Below are 27,296 nucleotides of genomic sequence, written 5' to 3'. Positions count from 1 at the left end.
CTCCGGGCCCTCGGATGAAGTCTGCGGCCCACTCAAAGCTGTAAGACACACAATAAAAGCCACAGCAGTAGTTTCACTTACGCTTGCATAGTTGTAGTAGCAGTTTGAAAACTGAAGAGGTTCTCTTTTGGGAACCAGGTTCGTATGGGGACATCATCTGGAAGAGAGAGAGTAAAACCTGAGAATTCAGCGGGCAGAGACATCATTCAGAACAAGACTTTCCAAGCTCTTCGTCTTCGTACTTTTCCTCAGCATCCTGCCCTGTACTAAACAGGAGTCTCATCCTCCTCGTATATATGCACGCTACCACCGAGTGTTTTGTAACTTTGTGCCAAGCCTGTCTATCAGGCTACTACATGAAGAATGAAAGCTCTATCCTAAATGCTGAAGATTAGAATAATCCAGGAATTACAGAAGAGACATTTGAACAAGTAAAAAAACAGGGGAAAAAAACATTTTTCATTATAAGCATTTTTCCGGCCTCTGCCTTTTCCTTAGTACCATTAGTTTGAAATGCCTCATTCATACAGTTCTTTCTGATACAGCCTCCCGTGGAAGATGAAAAGCACTCACGTTCCTCTCTTCCCAACTGTAAGCCTGATTTCTACCATTGAAGTTTCAACAAACCCCTCACACCTGCTCCTGATGACCTGGCCATCATGACTTTTTCTGCTTTTACAATCAAACAGCAAGTCAGCTGGACAATCTCCAGATAACTCTGTGCTTACTTGGTCCCCTGTGTTTGTAAACTGCCCTGCCTGAACCAACTGCAGATTATTTCCTAAGTCCATTGCATCAGGACATCTCATCATCTTCACGTAATGACCACTACGACAAGAGCAGGCAGCAAAATAAGTCACTATTACGTGTGTGGGATGGTGGCGACCAGAAGGAGGAATCTGACCAAGAAGTGGCTCCTACTGAGAACTCTCAGGCTGAAGTCAGTCAGGCTGGGAATCAGAGGTGTATGAAAATCCACTGACACAAGACACGTGAGATCTCAGTGGACTGGATCCCTGGGATCTGGGGCTACCTGCTTTTTCACCTTGCTTCACGTCCAGTCTGTAGCTTCCTTGCTTAATGCCTCGCCGCATGTTGCTGATCATGTGTCTTGCTTCATTCATTCAAGTTTTAAGATCATTAGCAACTGTGGTGTCTTAGTCATTAATATTCTGGCATTGTCAAGAGTATTTTATTTATTCACTTTCATTGGCCATAACCCAATCAGACTCTTCAAACGTACTGCAGACATAATTACTACAGACCAGATATCTTACCAAATGTTTTGTACGGACCATCTACTACAGATTGATCCTGCTGTTCACTGGAAGTACAAAAAGCAGCTGCAATAACAGCGGAAAAAAATGCTAAATGCAACTGGGGAGGCTTCCTTTGAAGTGAAGCTTCCAAGAAATCATACAGAAAGCTGTAACAGACACTCCTTCCCAGCCAACAGTTTATGTCAAGCTTTGTAGAAAGGCACCCTAAGGAAATACATATGTTAAATGAAAACTGCATTCTAGTATGCTAAACACTTATTATGAAGTTCCTGTGCCTGCTCTCCTCCAAAAAACAGATAAGAAATGCAAAACAGCTCGGACTGTAAATGAATTACTTGTTTGAAGTCTCAAACCCTCAAAAATGGTGAAGGAGGAGGAGTTGTACAAATTCCTTTTTAGCCAGCAATTGTGTACAGACACTTCAGGGACCACACATCTCAAAAGACTGACAATGTCTTCATATATTTTACAGCTTTTAAGCTACTGGCTTTGATTCAAAGCAGAGCTTATAACAACAGCTGAAATACTTATGAGGCTTTGCCTGGACAATCGCTGGAAGCCTCCTCTCCTTTTCTGATAGACAGGAGTCAATGTAGGAAAGATATCACTCCCCTACCCACAGCATTCAATGGAATAAAGGATTTGTGACCCTTCAGAGGTGCCTCTTTGCCAGTCAGAGGTAGAACAGTAGCAGAGAAGCACACAGCTGGGGGCTAGGGAGCACAGCTCAGCTCCAGAGCTCATCCAGCTAATTAAAATTCAGATTATGAGTATGGCTATTTGGCTTGCAGGAGCAGGTAGCATGCTCCTTTTGGCCAGGCAGAGCATCTTGTTCTCCTTCCTTGTTACCATCAACTGTGACGAAATAGTCAAGGAACCATGGGCCTGGGTAAGTCTGGAGGACCACCACCACCACCACCACCAGCATGTCCAGCATCTCCAGCCACTTGCCAGGCTGCATGAAAATCTCAGCACCCGTGTCCATGAGTGGATGTATTTGTATCAGATGCTGGGAGCAGCGCAGGAGGCAACAGCTTGTGCTTCTCTGGAACGGTGTTAGGCATCATAAACTCAGCATAAAAATCCATATGAAATGATGCCAATCTGGCCGCACTGCCATGAGCGTTGGTTTGCAGCAGTCATGGAAATCCAAACTGAGAAAGCAGCACTGCAAAGTGAAGCTCTGGGGAAATTAGCCTCTCTCTCTCATCTCCATTCATCTCTGCTCTGTTTTCCCTGCTAGCCACGCATGAAGGACATTCCAAGAAATACTTCTCGCAACCTGTGACAGTTGTGCCATGCAATTCTCAGTTTTTCTCTGAGTAACAACGCTTGGATAGAGAGTGCAAATGAGACCCAGCTGAGAAAAACTTTCCTTCCACGATGCCAGTGCTATGATGGGATTCGGCCTCAGAGGCAGAGCGCTGCCTGCGCAGCCACACGTGCGAGCGCTCAGAAGCTCGAGACGAGCTCCGAGGGCAGCCGCTGCCTGCTGGTACGAAACACAAAATACTCATGGAGGCATCTGCAGGTTCAGCGCTGTCCACTCTGTTCCCATTTAAGTAACTACCCCAGTATATTTTCAGAAAGGTATATCTCCATTTCACACTGATAACGGGCCCTAACAAAAATTGCTGCCTAGTTGAAAATGCATATTATAAATCCCAAGGCCCATACATGGAATGTGGCATCTCTCTACAGCATTTGCTAGGACATGCTTTCCAGCAAACAGAGGTGTTTAGCTCCAGCTGTGAGGAGTGAAACTCTTCCATTAGTGTCCTGGAGCTCTTCTTTGGTTCTGTATCAAGTAATCTGCCTCAGTCCCACAGTGTACAGGACGATTTTCATTTGTCCAGGAAAGCTTTCAACACAAACCCATAGCATTAGAACAGGAAACCTTCACTTTCTTAATTCAGTACATATCATAAGGCTGCAACACGTTCAACTCAGCACCCTGATCTCCACAAGACCAAGTCCCTGAGGTTGGTGATCTCCTTTCCTGAAAGGCTGGGACTGAAATGGCTTTCCTTTTTTATCTTCACACGAGCTTTCTGGATGTGTCATCACATGCAGAGTCATCTTTTAGCAGATGTAAGTTCATAAAAAATAAAAGGCTTCCATACAGGAAAATAATTCTCACTCCTCTTCTTGCACTTAGGCAATAAAAATAATAAAGCCTAAACATGCACAGGTAGTGTCTGATGTGAAGCCTAAAAACCACGAGGAACAAACAGAGAAATAACGCTTTAAAACTACGCACAGGAATTAGCGAGACTGCAGGTGTTCTGCACAGTTGATAATCAATTATTTCCTAATTATTACTCTTTAGTACCAGTCCATGTACTAATTTAGTCACAATTTCAAGCATCTAGGCATGAAAATATGGTCCAGCACCCAACCTTTCTGTGATTTTACCTCCAGTAAATATCACTATGATATTTACTAGAAAACTATGAACCCAGGAAAGACGTACAGTTTGATCTCCACAGTCCTCATACTCAATTTATTTTCAAGGAGAAAACCTTGACCTTTCCTGGCTGGACGTTCTGCTCTAAAAGCCTTCATGTGTGTTTACAAAAAAAAAAAAAAAAAAAAGAAAAATCAGACAAATTAAGTCAAGACTCTTTGCCAGCCACACACAGAGCTGACAGGCAGAGATGGACTGCACACCAGCTTGTAATTCAAAGCACATAGACTGTGACATATATTTGATTAATAGTTAAGTTTTTAAAGGCAATCGGGATTTTTTTAATGTAATTGAATAATTAAAAGCCCTATTCCCTGAAACCATTGAGCAAATGGATAGTGAGTGGAGAAGAAAGTCCAATATTGTGTTATTTGCTAGTATTTATGGAAAGAGCGTGAGGTGGCCCTACGTGAGGGATCCTGTAAACTGCTTCCAGCCACGCAGACAGACATTTCGGGGATGCACCAGAGTACAGAACACCGTACCTGACCTGAGCTGGGGCTCCCTCGGAGCACCCCAGCACCTCCACAAAGATTTCACACCCCAGAGGAGAGAGGGTCCTGCTCTGAACTGCCTCCTGGATGAGCATAAATGTAGGTGCTTTGACACTGCTCCTGCTCTCTTGCTCTTCCTTCAACAGAAAAGGAACCCGCAGAGATCAACCACACCAAGCTACATGAAGCTGGCAGGAAAACCACCCAGGTCATCTGCTGCTGACAAACTGGAAGCAGAGGCAGTGGGGCTTGGATGAGCTGGCCTCCAACTGAACTCAGCTTATTTTCAACTCCCCCTTTGACAATCCCTTTCCATGAATGCCGGTACAAGGCACCAGCAAGGTGCTGAAGGGGAAACACTGCAGAGCCCAGTTCCAGGCACATGGCAACAAAACCTCCGTGCTGGGATAACATGAGTGTCACCCTCCAACCCTGAGTCGATGAGTCCCTTTGTGTCCTTCTAGCACCCAGCACTCACCCTTACTTACCAGACACTCGATCGACACTATACATCCTCTCCAGCCTCTTTCTGTGCCACCCAGTCTCGCCGGATTGATGCTGCTCCAGGTCAAAGGAATGCTGGGACGGGGCAGCCAGCCGGGTGCAATTCGGGCACTCCTTGGAGCCCGGCCGGCTGCCTGGCCAGCCCTTGCAATGCCTGCTAACGCCGTGAGAGCCGCCAGCACTGTGCACTTGGTGGCCGTGGTGGCATTCCTCTTGGGCAGCCCCCTTCATCACCACCAGTTCCATACTTTCGTTCTCATGGTCCGACAGCATCGGCCTCTCGCCGGAGATTGTGTAGACTCGTGGCTTCGGTCCCTCGTTTGGCATCTTCTCTGACTGCTCCTCGGAGAAGCTCCTCTCAAACTTGCCGTCTGAGATGACGGAGAGCCTGCGCTTGTTCTGTGCCGCCTGCTGCATCTCAGGGGAGTCCTCCTGTCCGATGTAGGAGTCTGCTAACAAGTGATCTGAAACAAATGGCACACTTTCCTTAAGACCAAAGCACCCCAGACACCAACAAATTCAGGAAGCTCTTTGTTACTGTTGCAGAAAGGAGAAGGGGGAGAGAGAGAGGGTAAGTTCCCCCAGGAACCTTTTCAGATGAACGTATGCCCATAGACCTCCAAACCTCCAGAGCTGGAACTGAAACGAGAGACACTTCTCACCAATATGCCCAATATTTTAAGCGTGCGTGGCCACCAAACAAGGCTGGAAGCAAATGCAGGTCTCACTGCACAGCCTGAAAACACGTACGTGCAAAACAGCCCCGTTCAGCTGCGCGGTCCCGTCTGCGTCAGTAGGTTTGGCCACACGAGGGCTACGGAGCTGGTGAAAGTCTGCAGGACAAGGACCAGCACCAGCTTCTCTAAGAAGTGACAAACTCCGAGCGTTTTGTGCACCAAGTTACTATGGGCAAAACCATCGTGGTTTGTTTTTCCTGCCCCTGATTTTCCACCAATTAGTTTGACATGAAAGAAGAGAAGAAGACTTCAGCCAACAGCCACGACACAGCCCCGCGACACCGGCCCCGGCAGATGGTGACGACACAGCCTGTGGAAGCCGCCCTGAAGGAAAACACAGCCACTCCCTTTGTAGGGTAGGAAGATGGAAAGGAGAGAGGCCCATGAGTGCAACTATCTTTGGAGCCCACACACTGGATGAAGTGCCAGGAAATCTCAGCATTTCCATGGCAATTCCATGCATGAACCCAACAGCAGCTCCCACCCACCTGCTAATCCTTTTTTCAAGTGGCTGTTAATTACCTCTTACACTTCCCTTCAGATGGGAAGCAGCTAGGGGACTCTTCAAAAGGCTCAACAGGGAATGCATTATTCATGTGACTACTACCCCAGAAAAAACAAAATCAGTAGTGTCCAGCACAGACAGCAGCATTTTAAACAGAGGCAGAAAGTAAACCCAAGCCTTTACTTCATTAGATATTTAATGAACATCTTTCCTTTAGCTCCTGAGCCATGACCTGGAAGAACTCAGCAACAGTCTGCCTACCTTGTAGCTGGCTATGAAGACATGAAGGAGGAAGAGACTTATCTCAGGATAAGTCTGATGTTGTGTGTGTGCAACATGGGCCTTTCGCTACTGCCACATTCTGCTTCCTACGAAGTGCTCTTGTGCCCCTCTGAAAAGAGCCCTCCCAAGCTGAGGACATACACCTTCAGCTTTTGAATCTGAAGCCCATCCTGGATCGTCCTTACGTTGCCCAGGGCCTCTCCCCTGCTCTGTCTGCAACCAAGACTGAACTGAATTGAGCTGGTATAGGTACAGTGGGTCACCTCGATCTCATTCTTCTGCTTGAGATACAACTTCCTCCAGCATCACTAAGAGACAAACACGGCTCTGGCCACTCTGCTCAAGAAGTGACTGTCAGGACCATTCAGGCTGACACAACTCATGTTCACCTCACTGTCTCCTAGTGAGACCTCACTGTCTCTGGATGCTGTAGCTGGCAGCTGTGCGACTCCTTGAATGGACCAGGAGGAGCCGTCTATTGGAGTCCTAAAGGAATAGCTATGCCTCTTCAATCTATAGCTGATGCTGTTTTTCCAGACTTCACATGAAATCCAAAACGCATGCCTAGGTGTAGTGAGGAGTCATGCACCTCACTGACACTGTCCAGGTAAAATACAAAAGGCGGGCAGTGGTCTGCTTCACCCATGGTCTCCTGCACAGAGACAGCATGGACATATGCACCTCCTTTGGGAGAACCTGATGGACAACAAGGGCCATCACCAGAACAACTGCAAGCCATTCGAGTGGAAGAAGCTGCTCCACCAGCTGTCATTCAACAGCTTGTCCACTGAGTCCTACCAGCTGCAGGATACCGTTCCATGGACCAACCAGTGCAGAAAGTGTTCACAGACTCCAAAGTCTCTCCAACTGCTTGTCACCCCTCAAGAGGCAGCAGGCCATCACATTTGTTCTCCAGCAACTCAGACCCTCTCCAGTTCCAAGACTAACTGTGCTCTAGAGTGGGCATGTCTTGGGAAAATACCACCAAACAACTCTTCGAGATCTGCCAAGATCTATGCCAGCTAATAGTGCCAAGCACACCATATTTTAAATTAAAAACAAAGGCCAGTTCTAAGTACTTGTCTCAACTGTCAAGCTTACTAATCCGTGTGGGCACAATGACGCTACACATTTCTTAAGACTCCACAAAATAGTGGCTGACAGCTGCCCCTGTTCCTCCTGAAATGAATACTTCTATGGAAGACACACAGCCTCATTTGCACAAACACACAGGACCGTGCACCTTTACTCACGCACTGACAACATCACGATTCTGAGATCTGAGAACTTCTGAACTCTGTATCTGTGGGTAAACGGAAAAACGAAGTGCCCCAAGCAAAGCACGTCTGAAAATGCTGATGATCGCAAGTGCCGAGAGATCAATTCCAGTCTCTGTTTTATAGGCACTGAGGTCTGTTCAGCCTCAGACACAGAAGTGGGACATGACTGATTTCAAGTAAGAGTCATTTTTTTTACTGAAGTCGTGACAGGTTACAATTCTTGGTCGGGTATATTTGACATTAAACTACCTGTCTGATCTAGCATGCAAAATGCAAGGATAATCCTTTCTTCCTACCTTACTTGTCCCTTACTCAAGGTGTTTTCACTTGTACTTATCTAGGGGTTTTCAAAGGCATGCCACCACACCAATGTGCTTTCTCTTTGTCAAACAACGGGATAATTATTTCTTTTGATTCAATTTAGCACCTTCGGTAACCACACATTGGAGAAGCAACTTCATACGCAAAGGGAATGTGAAGCTTTATTCAAGACTTCTAGTTAATAAAGAATTTATCTACAGAAAAAAAAAATTAGTATGGAAGGAAAAGCGATTCAAACATCCGTCCTAATGAATTATTGGCTTCTAAAAACAAACCTGCACCATTTCAGGGAGCAGGTCTGCGCTAGCGTTCACACGCATGCGCGTTCACATACACCAGTAGCCCGGAGACATTACCGGTGACTGGTTCCCTTGTCTGTGCTTGCAGTGAACTGGATTCAGGTGCCAAAGCACTGCACCTGCTTCCACTACGGCATGTTAGGTTAATATTTTACTTCTGCTAGGAAAGAAGTCAAGCTGGTCCAGAAACCAATGCTGAATTAAATCTAAGCCACAGGGATGCTCAGTGATGGGAACCGAGAAACAGGGGACTTCAGCAATAATCAAACTGCCTTCTAAGAGTCAGCTGAAGTAGACCACTGCTAACACCCTCTGCCTGGTTACTGCTGCTCCGTTTCATTACATTTTCACATCCCTCTTGCCACCTCTCCCACAACCAGCTGATCCATCAAACTGCCACACCAGCCCAGGCCATCGTGACTCAGGAAGCCTGGCACAGTGCCCTCCTCTCCAACCACCCCGATGAACCTGACCTGGTAACAACTCTGCTCTCCCACTTGCTTTCATCAGCAACACCTTTGTCTCACGCAGCTGCAAAGCCTCCTTGGAGCACACAAGTCAGGTTCCTCAAATGGATTTCTTTTCATCTAGATTTGTGCTCTACATGGATTTATTGTGCCTGAGATACTTAACAGCAAGACGAAGGGAAGAGGACCAACGTGCTTGATCTGTGGATCACATGTCTATTGGTAACAGAAACATCCACATCATATTCTTCACTTCCCTGTCTACCTGAGCTAAGTCTAAGCCTGTCCAGAGCCTGGGGGCTCGAAAGTCCAGTCTCGAGGGCCAATCCACTCTTCACCACCCTTGTTATTGACTTGAACACACGTCTCTTTGGCTTCACTCGCTCCTCTCTGAAAATGTCTTTCTTCACCTTCCACGCAGCACTGCCCAGCCCAGTCACCAAGGCATGCCTATCACCAGAGACACAACCACCACCAGCAACGATAACCTGCACTGGTTAATTTGCAGTATCTTGGGAAACAAAGAATCCACACTCTTAGTTCCTGTTGCTCCTGATAATTAGGCACTTACTACTATTAAGTACTTACGATACATCCTTTCTCACCTGGTAACTCTAACTTGAGCCCTTGCTCTGACGCAGGTAACTAACTGTGGAAAGACTTTCACATTTTCTTTTGCTGTCATGTTTCTTGAGAGAAGGAAACGTGCTGGGATAAGCCTCAGCTGACTGATGCCCATTCACAACAGTGGAGGGACTCACCGAGCCAAATTCGTATCTGATGCAGACTGCCTTGTAACCCCATAGGGTAAGAAGTTTATAAATCAAGGCAGAATATAGCCACAAGGCATAGACAGAACCTTAAAAAAAAAGTCCCAAATTTATTACTGTATTTAGCAGCCAAACTGATGATTAAAGCACCTTAGATTTAAAACCTTAGCTCCAGCATCAGAAGCAAAGTGGCAAAGGGGAATCTAGATAAACTCTATTAAAAAAAAAAATCTGTCACCTCAGAAAAATAAATTTCAGAGAGAGTCCTCTCTTCCCTGCTCCACCTCAGCTGGACCTCCCTGGACCTGACATTTATGGTACCAACTTTAAATGAAAGAGCTGTCTGGGGCACTGAAGATGAATGGAAAGACCTTAGGTTTACATTAGATGGACTTACAGCATTGTTTGTAGGAGGAGGAATGAAGTTAACGCTTTTTGTATTTGACACCAGTAGGAGCCCAGGTGATGCCCTCAATGAGGAGGGCAGAGGGTGCACTGGCTAGAGGCATTGCAAAAACAGCCACGTCTTTTCCAACAGCACAGCTGAGCAGTTTCTCTTGCAGCTTCAGTTTTGAGCCATCCTGTACACCTCCCGCTGCCCCTCAGGTGTGCTGAGAGGCCGTCAGGCCCTGTTCTCCTCTGCTCCCTCTCCAAGTGTGCATCAGAGCCATCATGCCAAGCTCCCTGCCATGTCACCTCTGTCCTTCCCAACACTACGGCACTGCAACGTGACCCCGCCAGCACAGGGCTCCTGCTCGAGACAGGCTGGCAGCCATCCTCGCTGGTCCGCAAGGTCGAAACACAGTTTAGAAATAGGCATGGTAAAAACCACAGAATCTGTTCCAAAATATCGAAGCATGAGTCAAGGATATAAAAACAGAGATATAACAATCAAAAAAAAAGGTCACAGTGGCATTTCAGCTGTGCAGTAGCTTCAGAGTCAAGCAAGCGAACATCACGCGCAACGCTCACTATGGGATCACCCGAAGGCTGACCAAGCCAGCCCCGCTGTGACCCCACGGGCACCCTGACCCCACTGCTCCCAAGGAAGGCACATCACACGTGTCCCTGCGCAGCCACGGAGAAAAGGCAAGGGCTGCTTCAGCGAGGGAGCTGATCTGTGAAAGCAGAAGGTCCCTGACCTGTGACAAAATGGTTCCAATTAGTATTCTGTGCTGAAGCGGGCCAAGAAAACAAACAAACTGAAGATGCTGTTGACATTGTGCCTTACAGATGAGTAACCTCTAGTCTGGCCTGTAACATTAATGTGAACAGATGAAATTGTTACTGTGAGACACGACCCAAAGGAGCAAGTGGCAGCTCCACCACTGCCCTCAGCATTGCCATGGTAACAGTCACCTATGCTTTTATTCACTTTATAAGCAAACGACATATTCCACGGCAAGTTTTAGGATACACCCACTTGTGCCGGCCAACCCTGGAAGCTGCCTGAGACCCTCCGAGGTGGGACTTCACATCCCTGCTCTGCCCTGAACTCAGGCTGCTGACAGCCCCCTCCAAAGCAGGGCTCCTTCTAGAAAGGTCACCCCCATTGCTCAAGGCAGCCACACCACACCAGCACAGGGATAAACCAGGAGCTGCTGGCCTCTGTCCTGGGGATAGGGAAACAGCCTCTGGAGAAAAAGGCAGGCTTGGTGCTCACCCTCAATCAGGCTCCGAAAAAAACGTTGGTGGATTGACGGTCCCTCTTGGAGCACCGTGCAGCTGCAGCCTCACTTCATGGCTTCCCAACAAGCACAGCTCGCAGGCCACTCGCTCCGCCCGCGGCGCCCGCGAAGCCTCGTGCCGGAGTTTCCCAAGCCCCGTGCCAGCCCCTGGCAGCGTCAGGACCCCCGTCCGTCGCACGGCTCCTGCCCTCCGCACGCACTCATGCCCGGTGCACGCACAGGCGGCGGCCCCAGCGCTGGCTGCACGTGGCACAGCACCCTCGGCGAGCGCCTCTTCCTCCTGCCACCGCCACCCGTTGCTGTTGGGCTTGGGGAAGCTCAGAGGGGCCCTTGTCTCCTTACGCACTCAGCGTTTTCACTGACAGCTGAAACATGGAGCACAAAAACCCCAAAGAAGCGAAGATGACCTCTTTTGAGCTTAGAAAGAAGCTTCTTCCAGTTTCAGGTAACTATCCCCTTTGGCTTGTGCTGATGCAAATCAGAGTAGCCGTGCTGGTTTTGCAATAACCACAGCAAATTTGGGTCAAGACTTGTTAGGCAGCTCTGGCCCAAGGCACCCAGCACGCCTTACACCTGCTGGGATCTCTCCCTCTCTCTGGCTCCCGGAGCCTTTCCCGCGCAGCTCGCCCGGAGCAGCCAGCCTGCAGCGGGCGGACGAGCGCTGCATCCTACAGCGACAGCCCCGGCACTCCAGCAGCAGCAGCTGCCCTCCAAATCACCCAATCGAGCAAAATAGAAACTGCCTGATAAAAAAAGTAACAGGAAAAAATCCCAGCACAGCCCCCTCTATTTCCTCAGCGAAGGATCCGTCTCACTGGGACGCATCATTGCTTCTCCCCGGACAGGAGGAAGTTTCTCCAACGCTCTGCTCGCTGTCATTTTTCATTTCACCGCCCCATGCCCTGGGTATCTTCCTCCTCTCACTGCTTTAGATTTCTCTATCTCCGTGCACTGGAACTGTATCTCAGTGGAGGCCTCTGACACCTAAGGTGGGAGAAGGAGACTCTGGGAATGTCCAAAACTCCTTATCCCATGAGCTCTGGTGAGACTCTGAGTGATTATTTCTTCTATGTTTTGCCTTTTTACACTTCCCTTTCACAACATTTCAATCCTTTGCCCCATCCTTCATCTAGATCTGTCCCAAGGGACACTCACTCTTACACTAAAACCATGCCACAGACAAGATGGAAAGTCTTTGGAAGGTACCAGAAAGCTACGAGAGTCAGCAAGGACTCTGGCAACAGCCTTGCAGTCAGAATGAATGCTGAAGATGGGAGAGTGCTCTTCTTGGGAACCTTCCCAGACCCTCAGCCTGCATGAGTAAGCCAGTAACGAACAGAGGCAAGGAGAGAGCAGGAGATGCATTACCACGACACCAGCTTCCTTATCAGATCTGTGTCCTGCCAGCTGCAGCAGAGTCTAACCCTCCCTTTTTGCTAATTCCTCAGAATATCTCAAAGATCAAGAGGAAAAAATCTGAGCAATCCCAAGGGGGCAACCCCTTCATCCTCCGCCAGCAACAGGGATCTGTTAAGGATTCCATAAGGACTGTGGTATTTCCCTTTTCTTCCCCTGTTCCAAAAGGGAAGAAAAGGGAAGAAAAATCTGTATTGCCATCATCCCTGCTGTAACCTCACAGAACATGGTGAGCGCACTCTGAGCCGAGCAACAGAGGAGCAGAGGGAAATGTACCTCCCCAGAACAGCCTCCTCCAGAATAAGACATCAAAGAGTTGAATAGGGACAGTCAAACAATATTTTTGAGCCATGAAGTTCTCAGGCCTCACATCAGGAAGAATCAGAAGTTGTAACCAACAACAAATACTCTTCCTCACATTTTCTTGCTGCACGTATACCCTGTGGTATCCTGCAATCCTCGTTACCTCCTGCTGATGTTCAATTCCCCAACATAAGAAGGACATGGACCAGTTGGAGAGGGTCCAGAGGAGGGCCATGAAGATGATAAGAGGGCTGGAGCACCTTTCCTATGAGGACAGGCTGAAAGAGTTGGGGCTGTTCAGCCTGGAGAAGAGGAGGTTCCGGGGTGACCTTATAGCGGTCTTCCAGTACCTCAAGGGGGCCTACAAGAAAGATGGGGAGAGGCTGTTCAGGAGGGCCAGTTGTGATAGGACAAGGGGTAATGGTTTTAAAATAGAGGGAGGTAGATTCAGGTTGGATATTAGGAAAAAATTTTTTACCATGAGAGTTGTAGAACACTGGAACAGGTTGCCCAGAGAGGTGGTGGATGCTCCATCCCTGGAGACGTTCAAGGCCAGGTTGGATGAGGCCCTGAGCAACCTGATCTAGTTGGAGATGTCCCTGTTCCTTGCAGGGGGGTTGGACTAGATGACCTTTGAAGGTCCCTTCCAGCCCTAACCATTCTATGATTCTATGATTCTAATTCCATACCCGCTGCCCTAGTGAAGGAAGCAGAGCACGGACTGCAATTTTATTCAAAACAGAAGGTAAACAAAGCCTTGCAAATAACTCACCCCTCATTTAAATGTTGGGACGTGGCAGCTGGCCCATCCTGCTGATATACAATCCCTCTGTAGTTCTTCGTTACCACTCCACAATTTCTCAAAGCTGCTCTGCCACACTCACACACAAACTCGCCAGAGAAGCCACCAGAAATAGACTCTGGGGTGTAAAAGTCAACAACAAAGAATAAGCTCTTTGATCAGTTGTGGAACGTGAAGAAAGAGGTGAGATGCAAGAGCCGTTACACCATCTCCTTCCCTTGGAGTCAAGGGACTCTGAGATATAAAAAGTCAAACCAAAATAGATGATCCTCAGAGAACAAGTGCAGCACAAATGGAGAGAGTTGGGGCAGTCTCTGCACACTCGGCATCTCCATCCAGACGGTGGGTCTCCTGCATCTGCCTGGGGCATCATGGAGCTCCACCCTTCTGCCAAGGAGCTGAACGAGCAGGTAGACCCTCAAAAGAACCAGCACCCCAAAGATTCACACCCTCGTTTTCTGCACGAGGATTGTCCTCTGCTGCGAGAGGAGGGTTCTAGTTCCTGTATCTGCAGAAGAGGAGGATCCTGCCCTTCCCTCCTCCTCCACTGTCCCACTGACAGCTCTGCCACCTTCCTGCTCCTCAAAGACCACAATCCTTCTCCCACACTGGGCTATCAACTACTGAAGCCAAGGCCTGCCTCCTTCCATTCACACCCACGGCAGAGCCTTAATGCCACCTGCAGTCTGCGGGCAGTGCCAGGAGCATCCACGTATGCAGCCAGGGTCATTACAGCAGAAGAGAGGCCTATCCCACCAGGTAAAGACACTCATGGTGAAAGCCCAGAGTGCTATGAACAGAGACATACATGCACCGAGGACACAATTCTTCAGTGTCCTGAGCTTTCTGGACCTAAGCCACCAAAACATGCAAGCAGCAATTTAACTACAGGATACTGATGGGTCTGAACAGCGGTAACACTGCCTCTCCCTGCTCTCTTCAGCCAAGTGATGAGTTGGAGCAGATTCAGGTACTTCTGTAGAAGTGCTACATCTCCAGCTTCCGTAGAAGAGGCCCTTCATTTGTTTCCCAGCAGTCACTGGATCAGAGCTAATCAAACAGCTTAAGTGCTCCGCCGAGCCAAAGGCGAAGCGTTCAGAAACCTGTGAAAGCGATACTGAGTTATGGAGAATTTCTGTGGGAAGGAAAGAGTTGACTTCTCTGTTATTGGACTACCGGGATGAACAAAAGGGAGCCAAATTTTCTACTCTCAACAATTTCATAGGATAACAACCTTCCTACCATGGCTATTCATAAAGAAATGTTACAGACTGTGTTAAATTATACACTGCAGAATTTCAAAAGACGACTTAAAAAATTATGATTCTTCTTCTTCCTCTTCTATAAGCATTTAGAGTCATTTCTAAGGAACTTTATTTATTTCCAAGTCAATACTTAAGGATCCCATAAGGACTGTGGTATTTCCATGTGTACCTCTCGCTGCTTGATTCTTATCTGTGGCAACTAAATTCACTTGGATTCAAATACGATCCAAAGCCTGACATGTCAAGGGGGCAGTGGATATGAGAAGGCTTCCCTGAAGAGCTTACGGATATGTTACAAGAACAGAGAGGGCTCAAGCACTGGTCTGGGGACTCCAACAGCGGTGCATTATCCTGGAGTCACATCAGCTCCATTTCCATGTTCTCCTTACTTACAGTCAGGGAGGAATGAGGCACTAGGAGCACCCATAAGGCTGAGTAAAACACCAGATTTGTAAGTGGGCATCAGAGAAGCTCCTACTCAGCTTTGACCAGGGCTCTCCAGGTCTCAGGCACCCAAACAGATCCACCATTTCCCCTCATCTCCAACAGAGACTGTCTATCTGGCCTGAACGTGACCCCACCGGTACTACAAGGGCACTATAAAGCCAGCAGGAGACAACACTCCTCCCTGTTGGAAACTGGGGTGGGGGACTGCAGAAAAGGACCAGCAAAGACTCCAGCTGACAGATGCAGCCACAAAAACGGCCATGACAAGGAATGTCGTTGCCATTCTGGGAAGCCTCCTCAGACCTGCCCAGCCTGTCTCTGCACTGTCTGTGTCCAACCCCTTCCTCCCCTCTGCCTCACCGACGCTTCATCTCAGCTGCGTTAAACCCCAGCCGTTTTCTACCCTTCCCTTCCTGCCACCACGGGCAGTTCTTAGATCAAATATTGTTAAGTAATGTCTCACTGGAGTTCCTCAAGCCTGACAAAAATTCAAAGAAAATTGCAGTATGTTGTTTTAAAGCCCTTCTATTCAGAGTTAGCACAATTCAGCCAAGGACAACTTGAAGGTCATTAGAACAGATCCAAGAAAAAAGGCTCACTCAGCCGCTGTCAGAGCCCAGTGCGACTGGGCTTGAACTTTTAGCAAGAGGCATTTCCCACCTTAGAAGTTTAATGGAACACACGCCCTTACAGTTTACCTAAAACGATAACATCACTCTACGTTAGGTTCTATTTAATAACTTTGTCGCCTGCAAAGCAGTTCGATGCTACAGGATAATCTGTTACTGTTCACACAGGATTTTCTGTGGATTCCACAGGATTTTCTACAGGTTTTGTAGTGAATTTAGTGTCTGCACAATATTTCTTTCCCCGCGGAGAAGACAGAACCCTGTGTCAAGTGAGGTTCTCTCATGCCCCCTTGCCCATCAAGGAGAACTGATCAGAGACGACAGGGGCGATTCCTACATTTAAAAAATTAACACATGAACTAGCACATGCTGGTGTCCTCAACTAGACAAGGCCAATCTCGTTTTAACCCCTGTTGAAGGAAACCCTGGGAATAAATCCAGAGGCTACCTTTGCTAGCAGAGAGAGATTGCTGCACGTACACTAAGCACGTCAGTTCACACACTGTAACTCACCTCTTTTTATTCCCCAGTGAAAGCAAGACCCAGGAGGGACCCAGTGCAGAAGCCTTGTGCAGTGCAGCCTTTCACTTCCCAGCTGAAACTTCTTCCAAGGACACCAGCTCTAGGGGTGAATTTCCGACAGGGCACTTGTCCACTAAAACTGAACTTGTCCCCACAGCCCACCCCAACCCTTGAGTCACCAAACTGCCTTTTCTCCTCAAGGGCTTCACAGATCTAGACGGCGATTCCTCCTGCCTCTCTGCTGCTGAGATCTCACACTAACCCTTGACAATTAAAATAAAGACACTTTCATTTTAAGGCCTATTAACAAGCAGGTGCATGCACATACAGATACAAACAAGGCATGTGAATTCTCTTACCTGAGCCGTTTCTACCTTCAGGATGGTTTTGTGAAAGATACTCTCCAAAAGCCCTTGCCGCTCTGCACATCCAAGCATCACAGAAGGCAGTGAAGGAGAGAAAAAAACAGAGGGGTAATGGTTAAAAGCCAAGGAACAGTTCAGTATCAGTATACTGCTGTTTTCCTGCAGCTGCCTTTCCCTCAGCTTCAGGCAACATCTATCTAAATCACAGAATCATAGAATCGTCTGGTTGGAAGAGACCCTCAGGATCATCGAGTCCAACCGTTCACCCTGCACTGTCAGGGTCCCTAAACCATGTTGCTCAACACCAAATCCACACAGTTTTTAAACACCTCCAGGGATGGGGACTCCACCACCTCCCTGGGCAGCCTGTTTCAATACTTCACAACCCTTTCTGGAAAGAAATTTTTCCTGATGTCCAACCTAAATTTCCCCTGGCCTAACTTGAGGCCATTCCCTCTCGTCCTGTCATTCATAATGTGGGAGAAGAGACCGACCCCCATCTCCCTACAACTCCCTTTCAGGTAACTGTAGAGAGCGAGAAGGTCCCCCCTCAGCCTCCTCTTCTCCAGACTGACCAGTCCCAGCTCCCTCAGCCGCTCCTCATAGGACAAGTTCTCTAAACCCTTCACTAGTTTCGTTGCTCTTAAACATGCTGCAATAGCACTGGGGGCTTCCTGGTTAACACACCTCCGTGTTCCCTCAGCCAAAGGGGAAAACAGAGTTGGACTACAAGCCCAGGACTATTTTAGTCTTCAGCTTCTCTGTTAAAGCCGAAAAAAATTGAAATGCACCTGCATTAAACTTGGCCTTGTTTCTGTGATGCACATAGGAACTGGATGGCTGTGTCTAACCACCCTAAGTTAAACCCCTTTGGGCAGCCCAGGGAAGAAGGTATCTCCACCGCAATCTCAACCATCACCCCAGCCATCTATTCTGGAATGGTCCTGTCTGTGAGCTACCACAGCTTACACATGAATGCTAATACCCATTTTACTGTCCTTCACCCTAAGTTCTCAAGCATCAACTATGTCAGTTTTCGGACTACTGGACAACCTTATTTGAGACACCCCCACAACACCCCACCAAAGCAGTTCCTGGTTCTCCGACAGAGTCAGGTCTCCTGGATGACTGAGATTTTACAGAAATATATTAAGAATCAACCAGGCAGGGTGAGCTCACCCCTTATCACACACCAAGGCCTACATAAGAGAGTGAACCTATGAATATTCCAACTAGGAAAAAGCTTTCTGCTTGCAACCCACACAGGAAAGGAATCCTTGGTCAAGGCATGCATTCCCTGGTACACAGTAAATACAGTCTCCAGTCTCCTATTGCCAGGACATTTGTAACATCCTGCTGCTGTGCTTGTTCTCCTGCACCCAACAGACCTGTGACTCGAGACCTAATACTAGCTCTTCCCCAGCCATCCATTTTCCCGAGGTTTGTAGAACAATCTCTCCAAGGTCTGCAGCATCACAATCAGGCTGATGTTTGCCAATGAACAGCCCGGGGCGGAGGAGCAAACGGGGAGACGAACCAGCCATCCCCCTCCTTGGCAAGCCGGGCCAACAAAAGCCAGCAGCCCAGTGCTCTCAGCCTGCAAGCACACCAACATCTCTTGGGGGAGGAGACGAAGACTTGCTGCAACAGGGAAGACTCTCCATACCAAGGCATCATCGCGTCCACTGTCCTCCTTCAGAGGTGCCCAACCTCAGAACATCCCTTTCCAGTTCAAGCTGCCACAAGAGGCTACACTCATAACAGCCATTAATGACTTAAGTGGAAAATGGCTTTGACCTCCAAAACAACCTTCTGCTTTGCTACCCAATGCCACGGCATATCCCAATTTGTGTAGCCAGGATTTTCCCCCACTGCTTTTACAGACCCCCTCCCAAAGGGGAAAAGATTAAAAAAGCTGCAATGTACCTCCCAGAGCAACTAGAGCTGGAAGGAGTGGGAAGTCCATTTGTCATCCACAGCCAGCAACAGGGGATCGATATGAACGATGAGGAAAAAGTAATTTAATCTCCCTGGGACTAAATTTCAGCACAGCCAAATACAAAATGCTTTGGAGCAGTGCAGCTGGAGCTGTGCAAGAAGCAAGGTTTAATCTTCTGCGTCATTACAGGTTAACAGACAGTGCTGAGGTTTTTTCCATCTCCAGATTCTTGCCTGTCTAGTACCAGACTGTACCTTTAGACACCAGACTGGGGTGGTAGTTGCCCAAACTGTCTTCCTCAATGGTTAAGCATGCCCAGAGATGGTCACATAGTGGCTCTGTCATACGTGGGAGCGGTACAATTAACACGCAATCTCCACTACAAAGAACAAAGGGATGACCATCATGGTTCACCCACATGGGAGGGCTAGTGCCTCAGACGTTCCCTGCACCCACCACCTTTCTGTCTCGACAAAAAGCAGGACTTGGTTCTGGGGCAACACACAGATAAAGCTGGGAGCTGGAGTGTGGCAACTTCAGGGCAGTGGCTGAGTCACCATCCCTGGAGGTGCAAGATGTGGTGCTTAGCGACATGGTTTAGTGGTGGACTCGGCAGTGTTAGGTTTATGGTTGGACTTTATGATCTGAAAGGGATTTTCCAACCTAAATGATTCTATGATTCTAACATCAGGCTATGCAGCTGCAAGAGCACTCCCGAGCTACTCCTGCACTCCATCGCAGAGGCGGTTAAGGCTCAGCCAAAGCCATGGCTGATCTCACGTAGCACTGGCAACAGCCCTGCTTTGAGCAGACGGCTGGGCTCGAGACTTCCAAGATCTCTTCCATCAAGACTTCTGGGACTCCAAGGCTTCCTCCATGTCTGTCCTTGCAAGGCATCATCAACACCATTCACAAAAAGGGCACTTACACTCTTGGGAGAGACTTTGAAGCTTCTCTTGTGCATCAGCAGTCATTCCATGTGGAAAAAATAACAACGAGCAAGTTCTCAGGTAAATTATCAGTGAGAAAACATGGTGATTTACACAAAAAATGCTGAAATACGATGATAAAACTTAGTCTGTGACTAGTTCAAAAGCTTCAACAGCATGTTAGTTCATCTGTTATTCTCGCCATTCATCTCTCTGCCAATGCCCGAAGCAGATCTGTCTGCCTGAAAACCTGAACCAACGCTTCACCCTCAGCTTGCACACCACAGGCTCAAAACACCTAGTTCCAAGCATCTCCTAGGACCTAAACTGCAAACAGCTAACACGGAGCCAGAGAGAAGCACTGCCATCCTCCATCCCACCGTGTTCCGCAGCGACAATAGCGTCACTCGGAATAACAGCCCAAGTTTAAAGGTGCTGCAGTGTCTCTAACCTCACTCTCCTGTTTCCCCAAGCAGATGAGGTAGGAGGATAAAATGCCAAGTGCCAGAGCTCCCAGAGAACAGACGGTACCCAGACCTCTCCTTGCAGCTCAGAAGCACAGTTGAGGAGCACAGAGCTACTCCAGAACGTTGTTGCCCGGCCCGGGCTGAACCTGCACTTCTGTCACTGCTGTTCCGCTGCTCCCAGACGCTGCAGGCCGACTGGAGAGCAAAGGAACGTGGACGCTGGATCACAGTCATCTAGCGACAGCTAATAAGGCAACGACGCCCGCGCAGTACAATGGGCGACGGGGGTTTTCCAGCCAATTACACTGCAAACTGCAGACTAATTTTTTTGCCTGTTATCTCAGTGGTTCCCTTCCACACTCCTGCTTCCCAAGTGCCATCGGCTTCTCCTTGGCTGTGCCTCAGCTGATCTCCCACAGATGTCTGCGTGTGCCCTTTGCCAAGGGGACTCGCTGGCCACGCTGGCTCCTTATGCCCAGTGCCCCCTTGCCAAGCCTTTTGTGTCCCTTCGCCGCCCTCGCTGTGCTCACAGTCGCCACAGTTTGCCAGCATCTACCCGTACCCTTAACGTGCCATTTACCACCCCCCTCCTTGGTGACCCACTGACTTGATCAAATAAAGTCCGAGCAAAATTCAAACAGAGGGTGGCTGCCCTGTTCATCCCGTTCTTTTCTATTTCTTTTCTCGACACGCTGTACTAATACGAGTCACACAATGGTCGTTTTCTCTCCGCTCAGTTTTGCCTCCGCTATCACAGCCAAGGCAGTTCAAGTCCCATCAAGCCGTCTGATGGCACTGGACAGAAAAACCCTTCAGCTGGGCTCGGAGCGGAGACACCTCAGGATAATTTAACTGGCAAGAGATAAAAAAGCAAACTTGCTTCACATAAATGAGATAAAGCACAAGGTGCCTTACAGATACACGGGCCGATGAGCTATAACCCTGAGCGTGGGACACTGCAAAAGCTGCATACAAATGAGCAGGTAGTACTGAGAGGTAATCAGCTGATGACATGACAAGTTTAGCCCTGACTCATCTAGAAAGAGGTTTTCATTGTAGTGGCAGGTCAGACCTGTATGTTACACAGTCAGCACAGCTTGATTTAACAAAAGGACATCAACCAGGGACCATAGCCTTGCCACGCTGCGCCACTGAGTTTAACCAGTAAAGACAAGACTGCTGTTGCCTCAGAGAAAACACCACCATCTTCTCCAGCTTCTTCTCCATCAGAATGACTTCAGGAGCACAGAGGGTGGGATGGGGTAGCACAACACAGGCAGCAAAGGCAGCTGCCCTCGGGAGGGCATTTTTCAGTACTCACCGTGCATTAGATGGCAAAGCTGGACTCAGGTCTGGAAGAAAAACCGACTGAGATTTTGTGAAGAAGCATAGACGGTCTAAACATACACTTGCTAGAAAGAGGAAAGCCACCAAATAAAAAGATTTCAATTCCAACGTGATGAGCATGGAATAGCCTCCATGTCTCTGAAATAATCGCATCAAAAGGATGAAAGGGGCCTTGATGCAAACTAGCAGCTATGAGAAACTGATGCACACAAATTTACGCAATCCACCAAACTGACACTGAACTGAGTGACAAAATGTGTATTGAAACACCCAGAGACACATGAAAGACCTGAGATAATTCAATTTAGAGCATGGCAGCAAGCTAAGCAAAACCTGGACTATTCCGGAGTATTACATGGAAAAATAACAAACACCCACCACCTTCTCGTGTTCCTTCAGAAGTAATGCCCAGAGGAGTTGCGGCAGGATTCTGTTGTGACAGTATCTGACAGTGCTGCATCTCAGGAAAACAGGAGAGAAGGGACCTCCTGCATCGTCAGGACCTACGTCCTCCTACAGCAGCAATCCTGCGCTTGTCTCTGAGCAGAGAGGGGAACACCGCCAGCACATCCACAGTTAACGGCTCAGTCACTAGAAGCTGTTGACACCTACGTTGTTGAAACCTAATAGTAACAACACCCTGACAAAAATTAGTTTTCTGAAATATCTATGTAGGGAGATGGTAGCTGGAAAATTTTAATGCTAAATTTTAAAATCCTAAATTCTCACTCTCAAGAAAGGGAAATCAGACGTCAGCAATGGATCTTAAAGTCAAAGACCCCACAGTCTTGTAGGAATTTAGAGTCACAAAGCTTGAACAGGAGGGAGGACAGAGAAGCAAGAAGTTAAAAGAACAAGGTAATCGAAGCATGAGAGTCCATACCACTCACAGGAAAATTTCTAGACTCCATGAAGCACCCTGATCTCAGCCAAGAATTGCTCACGCAGTAAGAAACCTGGGATAAGGATAAGGAACGCATTCAAGCACCTCGGCACGCTGTCAGCGCAAGATTTACCCACTCGCAGTGATTAACGCTTCGTGGCCTCGTTTAAACCCACTCTCTAGTCAGCAGAGAGGGAGCGAGGCCACATCTTATCTCTCTGTGGGCTATCTTGGACTAGACGCCACAGTCCTGAAATTAGGTAAAACGAACAACACGCTCGACTCAAACGTTTCTTGTGCAAGGAGAGATGGTTCTGGAACACCCAGCGAAAGCGTCGTGTCTGTTTGCTCGCGCTATCACACGCTCCCAAGGAAAAGCTGTAGACCAGAGTAATTACAAGGCAGAGCTGCAGGAAAAGACTGACTTTACTGCCACGTTTGGGGTGCCGGGATTCTTCGGTAGGCGTCAAGGCAGCAAGGACAAAGAGAGCCTGTTTCTAAAGGCTTTGGTCCATCTATGCCCTTGAAAGTGTGCTACGGAAGCCAAGCAGCACGTGTCGGACACCACGCAAGGCAGGACCCCGAAGAGAACCTGCACGAGCCCAAACCACGACAGCCGGGGAGCTGTCAGCGGAGGGGCAGCACCAAGGTCACGACTCAAGGACAACCACGTCATCCCTCCCTTCAGCGCTCGTGTCCCGGGAGCTGCAAGGCAAAAAAAGCACACATGGGAAGGAAACACGGCACGACAGCGGGATCTCACACACAAGCGCTTCGAGTCCGACCAAAGCCGCAGTCGCTTCCCGGGCGCCGCGCGCCGAATCGGCGCACGGTTTGCTGCAACTCTCTCAGGAGAAAACGAGACTACAGAGACCAAAGTTAGCAGCACCGCGGATGCTCTCCACACCACCAGCACAGAGCGACTCTGTCATTATTTTGTAAGAAGCTATTTAAAAGACCTAGCACACAACAAACTGCATGGAGCTTAATTAATTCTCCTGGGACAGGAGACTCCCCTGAGTCGCTCTGCAGAGATTTTAATTTCAGAACCTAAGGAGCTTGCACCTTCTGCTTAGACCACATTACTCATGACAGCAAAGAAATGATGCTCCCTGCTCAGAGAGACAGTCAAATGCACACACACACCCCAGCCACGTATAATAAATATACATTAGGAGCCACTTGGACTTGCAGGGAATTTCAGGAGATAATTTTTCTTTCAAAAAGAGAAGTCAGGAGAACAGGGCAGAGCTCAGGAGGTGCAGAGAAGCAATCCCAGGGCATCTCCTCCTGCAGCACGAGGACAGGATCCCACAGCTGCCTACGCAAAACTGCAGGGGACCTGTCACTGCAGCAGCACTACCACACAGGTGACCCAAGTTCCCCACGCTCTTTGGAAGGACAGAATAGACCCTTATCTACTGTCCTGCAGAGCCTCCTCACTGCACAAAAGATAGATAAGGACACAGGGGATACACGGAGGAGGACCCAGGGCAGAGCAGCGGAGCTGTGTGCGATGTGCCCTGGGATGCTGGGAGGAAACCTTTCAGCCGGTGGGTCATCACCACTGTAGAACTTCTGAGGGTGGCAGAGACCTCACGAGGCAGGGACTGAGACATGCCTGGAGGGGCAGGGTGGAGGCACGCCGGCAGCGCTTGTCCCCACCAGCACCTTCTTCATGCAAAGAGGCAAGGCAGGGAGCTCCTCTACAAGTTCTCTGCCCTTCCCAAAGGCTTTTTTGATTAGGTATTTCAAAGTGCAGGGCATGAACAGGGAGACTCATAAAAGCAGCTGTCCTGTGCCATGGTCTACGTGACCAGACACTCCTCAAGGGCTTTATGTTCCCCAGCCCAAATTCACTCAGTTAACTTTTCTGGTCAAACCACCACAATTCACACCACCAAGAGACATCTCAGAGCTCCCACACGACAGGAGCAGCAGCTCGTCAGTAGTTACAGAAGGTACGTAGCAAACCCGAATCCCAGAGACACCTCCTGGACTCTACACAGTTGATACTTGAGTCGCATCTGCTCATCCTGGTGTGGGCTAAATGGTCGTAGCGTTCGAAATGCATTAATTTTTCTGAAACACCCACACTAGCACTTGAAATCGCACCGATTACGCTGTTTGTGTGACTGCTTCTCTAATCCTACACCCAGAGCCCCGTTACAACAGCTATGGTGCGTTTTGTGACACCTCTGTGTACCCACCTGGCTGACACCTGCCAATAAAAATCCCACTTCCAGATCTCTGAACGCCATTGAAAGCGCTCACGTTTCCTTACTGGTTACGAACAAGGTGTATCCTAACAGAGGGTAAAGTTCCAGGTTCTGCCCAGACAACGTTCTCCAGAGATGCTCCAGACTTTGACGGATGGATTTCTTTACAACATAAACAGCAATATATAGACATCTTTGGATCTCCTCACTCCAAGCCACAAGACTACCTTTCCTCCCGGCACAGCAGGTGCCATAACGCTGAGTTCCAGTCAGACAGAGGTGCCTGAGATCTCTCAGCAGCACCGATCGAGTCCTACACATGACTCCAGGTTATTCTAATGCAATTTCGTCTAACACAAAGGAGATGTTATATAATGCAGCTGAAAAGTTTATTTCTTCCCATTTTTTTCAGCAGCCAAGAGCTAGTCTAGATGTAGCAGAGATGCTGACAGACCTACTACCCCTTTGCACAGCTGTGCTGAAGGAGCAGCTGAAAAGCTGCGCCAATGCCCCCGAACTGTCACCGGATGATCGCCGTGACACTTGCGCTGCGGCGTGGGAGAAGGGTCTTTTCCACCTCTCTGGGCAAAGGGCACCGTGGGAAAGCTCATCTTTTTCAACCTAAGTACAACTGAGCAGCAAATACATTTTCTAGGATCTCCCATGTTGGATACTAAAAGCACTGGGACCAGACAGTAAGTGAAATTCTACACTGTAGGACAAACGATATAAAAACATAATGGGCACAATATAGAGCCCAAATCTTTTAACTGGTCAACGAGGGGGCTTGGGACAGTGCTGGGGAGGGCAGACGTGGCGAGTGCAGATTTTCACACGACAGGTTTTCCATTCAAAGGAGAAGAGACCCCTTGAAGAAAGCTGCTGCCTTTGCCCTCGAACACGCCGATGGCATTTCAGCTGGCGAGAAACCACCGAGCGACCTGACCGCGCTTCCCATTCCCAAAGATGAGAAAGACCCAGCCCTGAGGAACCCACTCCTGACCCGCTCCTCGCCAGCCTGGCAAACAAAACCAGCGGGTGATGTCGGCCGAGCCGGCGGCAGAAGCGGGGACACCTTTGGAGACGAACCGCCGAACCGAACAGCGGCTGAAGGTCCGCTGCGCGCGGGGGGAGCGCGGCCGCCCGCAGCCGCCAGCCGGCTGCAAGCGGGCGGCCGCTTTCGGGGGGCACCGGCGGTGCCCCGGGGGCGCCCTCCGAGCTCTCCGACCCCAGGCTGCCACTCCCGACCCCCGGGGAAGGCGCACCCTGCCCCGATGGCCCCGCACAGCCGCCGCTCCGGCCCCGGGGGGGGGCGCAAGCCCCCGCGCCCGCAGCCCCCCCGCCCCCGGCACCCACCTCACTTTAGCCGCCACCGACGACATGGCCTCGTTCCTCAGCGTCTTCCTTTTGGACACGGCTGTGCCCATATTCGCGCGGGGGGGAGCCGCCCGGCGAGCGCTCATCGCACGACCCCGCGGCTGCCCATGCCGCGGCGGGGCCGGGTGCCGGGGCGCGCCGCCGCCCCTCGCTGCCCGAGCTCCCTCAGCGCCCCGCCATGCCGCCGCCGCGGCGCCCCCCGGCCCGCCCCGCCGCGCTGCCCCCGGCGAGTGCGGCGCTCCGCCGCGGCCGCTGCCTCCTCATTGACTGCGGCAGGAGGGCGGGCCCGGGCGCGGCCCGCCGCCCAGGAAGCGCCGCTATATTCGGCCGGCGGCTCCCGCCTCCTCCCGCCTGACATCATGGCGGGCCGGCGGCGGGGCGGGTGTCTCGGCCCGGCGGGTGTCTCGGCCCGGCGGGTGTCTCGGCCCGGCGGCCCCGCCGAAGGGCGCTTGTCCCTCGCCCCCGCGGCGCAGCCATCGGTTACCGCGGCCCTGCGCTCGTCGGTGCCTGCCCGCGCCCGAGTGAATGACCCGCCGCCGGCCGGCGGCGAGGGGAGGCCCGCGGGGATGCTCCCTCCGCGCTCCCGCCGGGAAAGAGACCTGTAACCTGGGAAAAAAAAAAAAAAAAAAGCAGGATTTTTGACGTTACACTCTAGGCTGCCTTGGATGGAGCCGCTGGAAGGTTTATGTTCCACAGCCGGGCGCTGTGGTGGTGGCGGGGCGGTGGGTGGGTGCACCCCCGGGGTCCCACGGCTCGTGGGGCAGACGCAGTGATGAAGGTCGTGCTGAAAACCCGACGGCTCTGAAGGATTGACACAAGCGCCCGTTCTCCTCCTCTGGCCTTGTCCCCACAGCCCATCGTTGCTCAGCACCATGATCCCAGAGCAGGTCCCGGGGTGGCAGAGCCGTGAGGCACAAGGGGTGTCCGGAGACCTCCTCATCCCCGCTGTCACCTGCAAACACCTTCCTCGAGGTCATCAAATGCCTAAAAACAATCCCAGCGTAGGGAGCGGATGGGCCTCTCGGTCAGCCAAGCCTCAGGGGTCTTTTGATTCATAGAATCACAGAACGGTTTGAGTTGGAAGGGACTTTCAAGATCATCCAGTTCCAACCCCCCCTGCCATGGGCAGGGACACCTTCCGCTAAATCAGGTTCCTCCAAGCCCTGTCCAACCCGGCCTTGAACACTTCCAAGGATGGAACATCCACAGCTTATGTGGGCAACCTGTTCCAGGGTCTCACCACACTCATAAAACACTCCTTCCTTCTGTCCAATCTAAATTTACCCTTATTC

The 27,296-nt window shown here is 49.8% G+C and overlaps 1 protein-coding gene across 5 annotated transcripts in view; it reads right to left on the bottom strand.

Moving 5' to 3' along the window:
* Positions 1–26,090, bottom strand: part of NSMF (NMDA receptor synaptonuclear signaling and neuronal migration factor) — a 45,849-nt gene extending 19,759 nt beyond the window's left edge. For 3 of the 5 annotated variants that reach the window (XM_086625223.1, XM_086625222.1, XM_086625224.1), the window contains exons 1-4: positions 25,984–26,090; positions 16,838–16,899; positions 4,730–5,209; positions 82–157 (exon numbers count right to left, since the gene is read on the bottom strand). In XM_086625223.1, coding sequence (XP_086481349.1) covers positions 82–157; positions 4,730–5,209; positions 16,838–16,899; positions 25,984–26,090 — 725 coding nt within the window. The remainder of the gene's footprint in view (positions 1–81; positions 158–4,729; positions 5,210–16,837; positions 16,900–25,983) is intronic. The other 2 variants (XM_086625226.1, XM_086625225.1) reach the window with 1 other exon arrangement.
* Positions 26,091–27,296: the final 1,206 nt, after the last annotated feature.

Source organism: Tauraco erythrolophus, chromosome 22 (genome assembly GCF_009769465.1).
Source record: "Tauraco erythrolophus isolate bTauEry1 chromosome 22, bTauEry1.pri, whole genome shotgun sequence".
In the NCBI taxonomy this organism is placed as follows: Eukaryota; Metazoa; Chordata; class Aves; order Musophagiformes; family Musophagidae; genus Tauraco; species Tauraco erythrolophus.
The sequence above is the reverse complement of the archived record's forward strand: the minus strand, read 5'-3'. Positions and strand labels throughout refer to the sequence as shown.